This window comes from Fringilla coelebs (assembly GCF_963513975.1).
Source record: "Fringilla coelebs genome assembly, chromosome: 16".
Classification (NCBI taxonomy): Eukaryota; Metazoa; Chordata; class Aves; order Passeriformes; family Fringillidae; genus Fringilla; species Fringilla coelebs.
The window spans coordinates 7,398,173-7,410,503 of NC_140042.1; the positions used below are offsets into that span (position 1 = coordinate 7,398,173).

At 42.2% G+C, this 12,331-nt stretch overlaps 1 protein-coding gene across 1 annotated transcript; it reads right to left on the reverse strand.

Annotated features, from left to right (window-relative positions):
• Window positions 1–1,494: 1,494 nt before the first annotated feature.
• Window positions 1,495–12,330, reverse strand: LYRM1 (LYR motif containing 1). The gene is made up of 4 exons (XM_084216462.1): window positions 12,196–12,330; window positions 5,176–5,334; window positions 4,083–4,175; window positions 1,495–2,492 (listed from the first exon to the last, which is right to left on the reverse strand). Exons 2-4 carry the CDS (start codon window positions 5,332–5,334, stop codon window positions 2,376–2,378), a joined length of 369 nt encoding a protein of 122 aa, XP_084072588.1. The 5' UTR covers window positions 12,196–12,330; the 3' UTR covers window positions 1,495–2,375.
• Window position 12,331: the final 1 nt, after the last annotated feature.

Here is a 12,331-nt window from a genome sequence, read left to right on the forward strand (position 1 = left end):
TTAACAAATTTCAGTCTTTGCCTTCTGGTGATGGAGAGTAATGAGGATGAAGCACCAGTTAATAATTTTTCAAACCCTTTGAAGAATTATTAGGCTGTCGAGCATTTTATGGCACCTCAAATAATGTGATGCTGTTACTTGCTGGTTTCTCAGTTAAGAATGTGGATACTCATTTGAGTTACTTGAAGGTATTTGAACCTTTTAAAAATTGCTTCTTTGTATTTTCCTTCAGAAGTAAACTCAAACTCCTGTTGTTATTTCAATTTGGTGTAAATCTTCTGTAATTTTAGGGCTCTTCTTTGGAAATAATCTACATTTTACAGCATGTGCTTAGGAAAGAGTTGTGACTGTAACACAGACAGTAAATTTAGACTGCTCATTTCCATGGCTGTTTATTCACCTGATGTGTCAGAGCATCAGTACCTTCATTAGTCACATGAACTTCAGCAATTCAAAAGATTCAAATGATAGTTTAATGACAAAGAGTGAGCTTAAGCTTCCATTCAAACCCCTTGCCTCTGCACATTTTGGCTGGGCTCAGTTGATGCATCCCTACACTGGTGTATCACAATTAGGATATCAGATTAGCCTGCATTTAGACTTCTTTCAATGAAGAACTAAGCAGAGTGTGCAATCATGTTAATTTTTGGTTTTTTGCTTTCTTTATGCAATCCCCCTTTTCCTAGGCTAAAGGAGTTTTGTTTTGTGTCTTCCTGGCAGCAGTAAATTTGCAAAGCTTCCACTAACAGAACAATGGCATTTTACCTCTTACTCCCCACATGAGGCATTCCCAGGAAATAATTATATGGGAATAGAGACCTTTGTGGACTGGAGCCATAAAGGGTAGTGAGAAATTGGGCTAGCCAGTACCTGTCATGCTGATTCACTCTTCTCATTGTTTTCTTATACTTTCTCATCTGCTTGTAATTTTTTCACTCTTAAAAGTGCATTTTTAGGAGAGGGACTGTCAGTCTGTTCTGCACAGGACCAGTTCTAACTTACTTTTCAGGTAGACAGCAATATTTCTTTGTCATTGTTTATTAGAGCTTGGAGAGTTTTGAATGACTTGGTGAGCTCAGAAATGAGATTTCACTGATTTCTCCCACTTTTAAAAGGAAATCATACACACATGCATATGTCAAATTTTCTTTTTTCCTTTTTTTTTTTTGCCACTATTAAAGTCAGGCTGGAATAGGTTGTGCTTTAAGTGCTCTGGACTGTGCTTAGGTAGTGTCCAGTACAGTGTGGCTCTTGTCCAAGCTTGGCCTCACAGGTATTTCAAGCCTGAAGGATGGAAGACTCCCCCACCTTCCCTGAAGAGAACATGTCAACAGCCTGGTAAAGTCAGAGGACTGCAAAGGAGAAAAACAACTGGTAGGCCATGAAAAGAAATTAATTTCATTTTACTTCTATTCATGAGGTACCTGGGAAACAGAAATAACCCTCAAACTTAGGAGACTTGTAGATACTTTCTTTTACTAAAGTTGGGATTCAATCCATAACGTAAGAGTTAAAAACTAACACTAAAATTAAAATAATTGTTGGGAAAGCCAGTGTGCTGATTATGCTGAAAAGCTGACCATGTGAAAACACACAGTGAGGACACCAAAGCATCCTAAGCTTGTTCCCATAGTGATACCCTGAAGGCAGAGTTTTCAGCCAGTCCATACATGGGAACCTGAGGAACCCAACACTGGAATGTTTTACTCAGGGTTGTGTAATAGCATTCCAAACTTTGCATTTCACATCCACACCCTCTCCAAAGGAAGAGAGAAAAAAGCTGACATAGAGAGTCTAGGCCACTCCTCTGCAGTTTGCAAAGGAATAGTGGCACTTCTGCTGTCTCTTCTACTGTCCAGAAACAAAACTTCCCCATAAGGGTACTGTGAAACTGGAGCTCTGCTCCAGGGACAGCAGGCAGAGCAGGGAGCAGAGAGGAAGGAGAGCAGGTGCACAGTGCAGTGACTGTTTCCCACTGGCATTCAGAAGCTCTGGAGGAACTCTGTCTGCTTGACTGTCCCAGGCTTCCTTGATTTTGGGTGAGCACAGAGACCCCTCAAACCACCAGAGAACCCTGTTACAGATAAACAGAGTCTGAAATCCTGCTGCAGTTTGTCCTGACGTCAAAGTAATCTTTGTATCACACCTCATTCCTGAAAAAGTGTTACTTTTATTGACACGTCAGTGGTTGAAATGTAATAAATACTAAACCAACCTTATCCATCATACACAATGGATCAATTGGCGTTTTGGCCTCAGGAAATGTGTGAACAAGTGACCACACTATTCACAGTCGTGCACACAAATCACCTGGATTGCAGTTCACAGTTTTAAGGCATGTGATTACACACCACAGCTTAAATGAAATGGGTGGCTTATGAAACTTCATCATGGGATTTCAGGTATATTGGCTTAGAAATCTTCCTTAACTTTTCCTGGTGTCGTAATGTACGGCCTTGTTTGTGGGCAAGGCCCATAGGAGGCAGATGGATCTGGAAAAGAAAATCCCACCAGTTAGGTGCACATTCAGGCTAAGTTTCACTGAGTTTTAAATAATTTCTTCACACTTTGGAGAGGATAACTCTATTGACTCAAGCCAGGTTATTAGATTTCTAGGAGGAGCACTCTCTGAAGAGTGGTGTAACTTTCAGAACTAATTGGTGGTGTAACTAAAACAGATCTAATTGTTCTGTTTATTAAAATCCCATATATTTTAGGCCTTAATAAAATTCTATCTATGCAAGGCCTTAGTAACTTTGTTTGGCAGTTTGGTATCAGACTGCAATAATACTTGATGAAATAGGATTGCTGACAATGTTCCAGAACAGCAAGAACTAGAAACCCTAAAAATTCTTGAGTAATGTCTTGAATCACTGTGTGATTTATTCATACCTACTTAACAAGTTACAAAATAACCCCAAACTGTATGTACTGAAAGGCTGCCTTTTTACTGTCATGATTATATATATATGGCACATTAAAATGCACAATCAATGTCATTGACTCCATAAGTAGAAGGAGCAATAGGTGACAGACTCTTCCTTTGATTGACAAAGTCTTTATATTTCATAAGACTGTTAGTGGGAATCATGCAGCTGTAACCCTGAAATGACTGAAAAATGTAGGTGGTAGCAGTCAGGTGTTACTGTTGCTGAGGCTGTCATCCTGTAAGATGGGTGTTTAGGTGCAAATAGTAGTAAAAGCACTGACTAAAGCAGCAGTAGAGATTTCTAGAATCTGAAAAATAATAATCATCCAGTTTGTCTGAGAGAACAGACCCTTTGGGATTTTGAAACCACTGCAGAGCACACATTTTAAGCCCATTTCTAGGAACATTGTTTGCCAGCTGTACATTGCTATTCTGTATACTGAAACAGATGGTAACAGTGACCATAGTCTAAGCAAGCATCTGATAAAGATATAATTTAATTTTGCCCATGACTGCCTTAATAAGGGAACTATAGATGTGAACAGTTCCCTTACTCATCAACAGGAGTAGAGAGGATGCCTCTGTGGGAGGCTGCATAAAGTATTACTGACAGAAGTGACTGGGCAGTGAAACTATTGAATGGTACACTAGAAAACTTTGCTGCTAATTCCAGCATTTCAGTAATTTTGGACATGTTCTTCTGTAGGAAGAAGGGAAAAGAAGCAGCAACACAGAGAGGTATTTCATAAAACCTGATTTGTGACCAGGAGAACAGTTAACACTAATGTAGGCTATAAAAATTATTGTACCTATGGCAGATGTAATTAGGTATTTTTATTCTCTCATTCTCTACTATTATTTGATTCCATTACCATGTTTCTCTGTATTCATTGGTTGGCTAAATACTCAGAGGCCTTGGGAATTTAGTTCATGCAACTCCATTTAGGCTTTAACTCCTTATTTTGAGAAGAAATTCTCCAATTTACAGTGAAAGATAGAGAACATCTCAATGTACATTTGGCTCTGCTTTAGCACACATTTAAATGCCAGCTCATCTAAAAATGCAGTGCAGTGAGAGTGATGGAAACTGATGGTTTTGTTGTTCAGGGAAAGCTCAGCAGGTACCAGTGAAGACTTTGTGATTTATACTCACAGGTCTTGGGTAGGGGATGTTATAGTGAAGTCCAATTTCTATTCTTGCCTCACACTCTTCTATGCACTGCTTAATCAGCTTTGGATCTGTTACCTGTGATGGTCAGACAAACAAGTGGTTTATATGAGTACAGTAATTAGCAATTGGAAGCTCAAGTGTAAATGATGCCCAGCATGTGGGTTTCCCTAGCTTATTTTGGCAAACTCAAGGATACAAACTCAAGGATGAACTGTATTTTTCACACCCATAAAAGGTATCATTGGTTTTTTCCTGGACTCAGCAGTTCTGGGCTTGATGGTGCTGAATGTTAATGCCCAGAGGCTGTCAGGACTGAGGCTACAGAAGTTTTTTTACCCAAACATGGTATTTTCTCTGTAAAAAGACAATACACATGTAAACTACCACTACATCTGTGAAAAAACCATGCTCATCTGTTCATCACTCTGCAAGGTCACCAGTGGAGAAAGGAGAGACACTGCTTGGTGTACATTCTGTCATCATCCTATCCAGAAACTCTCTTTGAAATGAAAAATGTGGTGTGAATTATGACTTAAATTCATTTTTTTGATTTTGCATTACTTCAATTTAGTACCAGACCAATATAGGATATAAATAAGTGTTGTGATCTTGAATTACAAGAAGGGCCTTTGATTACCAGGGTTTGAAATTTCTTCCTTAAGAAAAAAATTAAAGTGCTTCTTTTAAAAGAAGTGCCAATAATTGCTGCTTTGAAAAGAAAAAAAGAAGCTGCTGAGTTCTGTTTGCCATTGCATGGGTAATGATACACTTAGCTAACTTTGTAAAGATCAAAAGCTGCTTCAATTACACAAGCAGTGTCTTTGGAATTTAATTTTTTCTTGGCACTTTTTTACTGAAAAAAGACCTTTTAGACTTCTACAGTAGTTAATGAAGAGCTGAAATGGTTTGAGTTTTCTCAGGGATGATATTTAAACTGTAACCCAAACACACCAGCATTTAAGGTGGATGAAATTTTGGAAACTCAACCCTTACATTCCAATCTTAGTATCCAACCACAGAGTGCAAAGAGCAAGAGAAGAGTTATTTGGAAATTCAACACCGTGAGGACACTCACGTTTCTGTTTTTTCGGAATAACGTTCTGGCTTCATTTCTGATGTACTCCTTCTCTCTCACGGTTTCCTCTGTCTGTCCTGATGCCGACTGCCAGGTCTTGGCTATTCGCAAAACCCTGCGGTAAAGGCCCAGCACTTCTTGTCGAGTTGCTGGTGTCATCTAGAAAGACAAGACAAACCCCCCAACATATGCATGAACATTTGAGTAGCCAAAAGGCCAGAAAGCAGGACATTTGTTCACGCCATTAAATTAGTTTAAAAATATTTCCGCCATCCAAAGATATGCTGAGCTATGTGAAAAAACCCTGAAATAGCTGTAGACAATAATTAGCTGTTGAAAGCTGAAGACTCAGTCCAGCAAAGTATTTATACAGATACTTAAATCTATCTCCATTCAAACAGCTTGAGCTCTTGCTCAAAGTTAAGCACTTGGTTTAGTGCTTTGCTGAATCAAGTCTGGTACAGGAATGCCTGGGTTCTGTTTCACTGATGTTCTGCAACAGACATTGGGCAAGTCACCGAAACTCTACACATCCCCCTTCCTGAGACATTGTTGTACCAATGCTGACCCTATCTTTGCAAATCTGTGAATGAAATACATCCTAAAACCACCACAATATTGCTGAAATCTTGTACAGGCTCCAGGGGCTGAGAGGCTTATTTGTGATACCATGGCAGTAATGATTCAGCTGGAGTTGGAAGTGATGAAAAGGTGATGAAAGCTATTTTATCTAAGCACTCAGGAGAGGCAGACTAACTGAGGATTTAGGAAAGTCCTGAATGTCTTGATTTTCAGAGAGCTATGTACCCGCTGAGCCCACTGAAGCAGCCTGCAGGTGTGGTAAGACTATTTGTCAGAAGAAAGAATGAAATCTTATTCTTGCTTTATGTAAATGAGTATTTTATCATGTAACTGGTTACACTGTTTCATGACAGAGCACAAATATCCCTGAGACAAATCCACTTCTGGATAACAAAATTTCAGTCAAGAATTAAATTGACAGAAACAATGACTTCTGCTTAAGGGGCACTGCAGCTGTCAGAGGTACCCTACTGTCCCAAAGGAAGGTGCAGCAGCACTGCCAAGTAAGTACATGGATGCAATGAGGAACAAGTGTCAGGGACAGGACATTATCTGACTATCAGGATCCAACCTGGAGCTCTAATTACCGTGGGTGAATCTACCCTGCAATCAGACCTGTGTGCTGGGAATGGACAGTTTGCAGCAGAGTAATTCAGACAGCCTGACCTTCCCCCTGGAGGGAGCACACTCTTGGCCATGAGGAAAAGCTGCTTCCTACTGCTGTACCCAAAATTTGGCAGTGTGCTGTGGCTCAAATCCCTGCAGTCTGTGGCAATTCCTGGGATTCTGGGTTGTAAAAGAGGGGCTAGAGCCAAAGGCCTCTCAGGCTGTACTGTTCTTTAGCTGCTGCCTCCAGCACGGTGGCTGACCAGAACCAGCCTCCTGTGGCTCCACACTCACACCCTCTTTCCCTCATCAAAGCTGGAATTACAGATGCGAACCTGAGATTTGGCTCATGGTTCTTTTTCATAAAAAATTCTGAACTATAAATTCCTAGCCTTATCTTAACTGTTGCTGTCATCTAAAGACCTTTCATGGTTTCAAGAACTATTTTTCTCTGCTTCTTAAGAACGAACATTTTTGTTTTGCTATTTGTATTTTAACATGTTTAACCAATCCTATATTCTTCCCCCAGATAGAAAATGATTTTTCCTACACAGCAGAAAGTACTTCTAGTAAATGTTTATAGTATTTCTAGGAAATGAATTCTACAATAATATAACTACGTAGTCCCAGCTCATCAAACAGTTTGGAGTAAGTGCTTCACTTTATCCACTCTAGAGCTCCATTTCAGGCAGTGACATCAGTCAGACACAAAGGCACAGATGTACCAGTATCTGAAAAATCACTGCTTCCCCCTGGCTAGGTGCATATTTTGTACAAAAAAGAAACAGTTCAGTTACAAGGGTCAACCTAGCACAAGCAGGGTCCCAAATCCTGGCCTCACCTAGAGCCTCTCCTGACTTCCCTCCTCTGCGTTTATCTGAAGGTGTCTTCTCTGAGAAGCTGATAACAGGTTAGGTTTATATGTAATCCAAAGAGAAAATACAAGGAACAATGTTGGGAGTAAAAATGTTTAAAATACAGGTTTCAATTCTGATCTATGCATCAGACAATTTCCAAAGTGACAGCTTGGAACAGCATATGCCCTTTGTTCAGAGCTGACTACACCTGCTGCCCTTGGATTTTAGACATACCAAGAATCTGTTTAGAAAGATTTTAATGAAAAGTCCAGAACCAACAATTCTTTTCCCCACTAGTTGCTACCCCTCCCCCACCTTAAACTTTTGTTAACTCCTCTGTGCTGAAATTGGTACAGAACCCTCATCTAGGCATGGGCTGCACTTCTGCATTCTTGCTCTCCTTCCCACATAGGCTGGATGGGCTCATTTAGTCAACAATTCTTATCATTACAGACCTGCTCAAAAACCATTTCTGCAAAGATACATAAATGAAGGTATGAGGAGCCCTTTACAGATCGAGGACTTCTGTCTGTGACAGGAAAGGATGAGAGCAAATAAGACAAAATTCAAAGCCTGGGTCAGATTCTGATCTGAGTGGGAGTATAAATAGGGAGTAATTCCACTGAGAGCAAAATTACTTCCAACTTAAAATGTTGTAAATGAGATTGGAATTTTTCCTTTGGTATAAACAGAGCCCACACTGACAGAAATGTAAGTGATGGTACAAGTCATGTATCAGGTGCAATTTCATCAAGTGACACTACTTGTATTAGTTTTGTGGGTGTGCAAAATGATTCTGAGTGGGATAGAAAGGAAGATAAGGGAGGCTTTCATGTCCTTGTAGTTACTCATCTTGCAACTTACATCTTTGGCATTTAAATCATAATTATATTTCACATCTCTGGAATGCTAAGTGGATGTTACACCACTTTCCCACTAACACCCATCTTGTGGTAGTCACACCCATTGTTTAACTTCTATCACCCTTCATTTTACTGCAGCATGCAGCCCACAGTGGTTAACCACAGGCGCTTCTGTCAGAAAGTACAGGGCTATTGTATTAGCTGAGCAAATGTCGGGGGTTTACTGCCACAAAGCAAACCGGGAGAGCTCAAAGGAAGGTGGGGAAGAGAGGAGGTCGCAGTCGGGACCCAGTGCCGGAACCCGGGCTTTGGAGGGAGCCGAGCGCTGCCTCCCGAAGGAGCCCTGCTGCGTGCTGGGCAGAGGCGGCAGCGCGGGGCTCTGACCTCCTCTGCTCTCCACATAACCCCCTCTTATCAATCAAGCACCTGGAACATCCCATTGTACCCAAACTCCAAAGGAGATCTGAGCACTTAATGACTCACTGCATGGGGAACATGCAAACTTTTTCACTGCGAATTAAAACAAATAGTCCCTTAGACTATAAAACGCAGTAGGTTTTTCTTTCAGGAAAAAAAAAATAGACATTCCTTTGGATTGTTAGGTCGTTGACCCAAAAGTTCAATAATCTGAATAATCAATGAAACACCAGTCTTATTTTGATATTTGCAGGCTTGTCTAGAATTTAAACTAAAAGTTCATATAAAAATAAAAAAAGGAATCTGCCAACTGCACAATCCAATGACCCCAACAGTGCAGTGTCAAAGCACAGCTAGGACAGCAGACAGGCTGCACCAAGACTGACTGCAGATCCAGGGGCAGCTAAACCTCAGCTGCTTCCCAGCAAGGGATACTTGGCTGGGAACACACGGCCAGCACCCTCTTCCTCTGCACAGCTCCTTTGGTGAAGTTGTAAGTCTATTTTATTTCATCTTTTCTTCTTCAATCAAGCATTAGCTACTCACTTTAAGCATAAAATCTGGCAGCAGTGAGTACGTAGAGGGTTTTAGAAAATAAAAGTTGAAAGGAAGAGCCCATGGGGGAAAAAATATTTTAAAACAACTGATCTCTTCTTTCACATCCCAGCTAAGTGGGGCACGTATTAGTAGCACACACCTAGTGCTGGTGCTGAAACTGGACTTGCTCAGGGGAGGTGAGGAACAAAACCCTGCATGAAATAATTTGAAAAGGCAGCTTTGAACTTCTCAGATGTAAAATGTTTTATTTAGCAGCAACACAATTTCTATTTGACAGCTGGTTTGCTACTAGCAAGGAGTCTAATGACAGTGACAAACTGCTGGGCTGACTGCCTTCCAAATGAAGCTGTGGTCACATCTCTGTTAGTGAAGTAAATGGTGTCATTCAAGACCACGGTGGATCAACACTGTAGTAGGGAACACCACCATGTTCCATACCATGTGCCCATAAGACAATCCAGCCTGTGTGCCAATCTACACGGTCCTATTTTCAAATGCCCTCTTTGGCTAATGTTTATTTAAAGAGATGCAGAAAAATTCACTTATCTGGGTTTTTTTTTAAGGAGCTAAATGATGCCACTTAGCTAAAAAGTAATCTGCAGTGTCTCTCCTGCTGCTAATGCAGCAGATAATCAATCATTCCTTTCAGAGCTCTCCACAGCAACGAGAGGTCAGTAATCCATATTCATCTTTCATGCAAGTCTGCCACAATGAGTCTGTGGTTCCTAAGGCAGCAGTGGATTTGGGCTGTCATTTCCTTGAGGGACAACAACTGAGACAATGAGTTCCTGTGGCACAGGGGGCAGAGAAGGGGTCACAGATTCCTGTGGTAGCTGGATAGGTCACATGCCTTCCAGCAATATTACATTTCAAAATCTAGGTTCCACAAAAGTAATTTTGTCTTCTTTTACTCAAATCAATGACTCAGTGGCCTGTGACAGTATCCTGCAAATGCTGACCACACGTGGCTGCAGTATGTACTGGCAAAATGAAAATTTCATTTGATTTTCATTCTTGATTGAACATTCATAACTTTTTTTTAAAGATTTAGACAAAACCAAATTCTAGCAAAACCTCAATCACCGCTAAAGTATTCTATCTCCACATGGTGAAAAATGACTAGAATGAAAGGTCATGTTCTTCCATGATGGTGTTACATCCTCATTTCTACCAGTGACACAAGCCTGTAAATTTCCAGGCATTCTCATCAATTTGACTCAAAGATTTATTTCTTATGCTTTCCATCTACACTTACAATGATAAAAATATGCAGATTTGGGTGAAAAATAATGAAGTTACTGAACCAAGATATTCTGTAATGGTATCTAAAAGCAGGGAGACTTTCACAGGGTTTAGGATTTTGTCTTGCCAGTGTCTTTCTGCAGGCAAACTGGAGTGATCTGAATCCCCGATCAACACCTCTGAACCAGACTCCCTAAATCATTGTACTCACATTGTTCATCAGCTGGGATGGGAACTCTGATGTTCTATCTGTGCCTCAGATTTCTGACTAAACTTGGATCTCTTTTAAACTTGCTTTTGCATATGGAGCAGTCTTTTGATCAGAAAAAGCAAACTGCATGCAAAGAGAATATAATTAAATAGTAAAAGCAAGGACATGGATTTTATCACTGTTTCCTATGTCAGTTCAAATAAGCCAATTTGCACAAAATTAAGGTTCTACAAAAATTTTTTTACTTGAATAAATGAAGGTGGAAACCCTTAACTAGTTGCTTTAGATCACTGGCTTTTCATTCTCTTAGTATGTGGTCAAGGCATTATCTAGTATTAGTAGGACCTACAACTTGCCCTGGGAGTGCCTCCTGTGCTGCAGGAGCCTCAGGAAGAACAGAAATGCTGACTTAGACTGTAGGAAGGGGGAAGAGAAATGAAAAACATTGCTTTACTTATTTCTTAGCTTTCTCATGAAAAGCACACAGTGTCCAGGTAAACTCTAAAGCAATATGAACTCGTCTCTAGTCTTGTCCAACTCTTGTTCATGCTTTCATACCATTTTCTTCTCTTGTGTGTTTAGTTCTCTATTACTGACAAGCAGAGAAAGATTTTAATGCAGAATGAGAAATTTAGCAGAGAAAATGAATTCTCAGCTATCCTTGGATGGCCTTGCTTATATAATATAGAAGCATACAGAAATATAACAACATAGACACAAGCTCCAGTATAGATTTATGCACCTTATTCATGCCTTGGCTTCCAGCCAAATGCAACTGAATGCCTGAATAGAAATATTTCCCAGCACTGGAAACGCTCCCAAGCTCGAGAACAGGTATAAATATTAATGCTAGCAGAGACAAAATCCTCCCTGACCCTCTTCTTACTTAATTCTGAGGGTCACTCAATGAAACTTATTGATAGACATGACTTTTAGTTGCTATTTGAGAACCACAGCACAGCTGTGGGCATGGAGGGCTGTGTGCCACAGAATCAGGAGAGTTAGAAAAGACCTGAGCCCCCCAAGTCCAGTGTGTGACCAAGCACCGCCCTGTCACCCAGAGCACGTCCAGGCCTTCCTTAACGCCTCCAGGGATGGTGACTCCAGCACCAAACTGGCAGCCCATTCCCATGTCTAATCACCCTTTCTGTGATGTTCTTCCTCATGTCCAACCTAAACCTCCGTTGGCGCGGATTAAGATGCTGCCTTCTCCTCCTGTGGGTCACAGACTGCGGTGGGTCGAGGACAGCTGAGGGCACCAAGGCCTGTGGACATTGAGCACTGTGGGCACTGGGGGCTTGGAGTGCTGTGGGTCACAGACCACTGTAGGTCACAGACCGCTGTGGGTCACAGAGCGCTGTGGTCACTGAGCACTGTAGGTCACATCAGAGAGCGCTGTGGTCACTGTGCCCGGCCCACACCGGGCGCCCCCACAGCCGCTGCCATTGTTAAGATGGCGCTGCCGCCCCCCATGGCCCGGGACCGCGCGGCCACTGGGGGGCGCTGCGGGTGTGGAGAGCGTCCTTGCGCCCCCTGCCGGCCGGGGCGGCCTTGCCCCCGCAGCTGGGCGGAACCAACGCGCAAAGCAGAGAGAGGGGATCGGCCCACCGCACACGTCTCCGGCCTCTCCCCTCCCTCCGCCCTCCCTGCGTGTACGCCCGCCTTCCCCCCCTCCCCGCTTTACCTTGGTGCAGTCGTGCCGCGGCCCCGCCCCGCCGGGTGCCCCCGCTCCGGTGGGCGCGGGAGCCGCGAGCCGCCGCCTTCGCTGCCCTCACCGCGCGTGCGGCGTCGCGCGCCCCGCCCCTCGCGCGGCACGTCAC

Excerpts from the sequence above, each read along its gene's own strand:
- LYRM1 (XM_084216462.1), bottom strand. The coding sequence starts at position 5,334 with ATGACACCAGCAACTCGACAAGAAGTGCTGGGCCTTTACCGCAGGGTT. Across the intron at positions 4,176-5,175 it reads TATTCCGAAAAAACAGAAAC|GTAACAGATCCAAAGCTGAT; the intron begins GTGAGTGTCCTC and ends TGACCATCACAG. Across the intron at positions 2,493-4,082 it reads ACATCCCCTACCCAAGACCT|ATCCATCTGCCTCCTATGGG; the intron begins GTGAGTATAAAT and ends TTTCTTTTCCAG.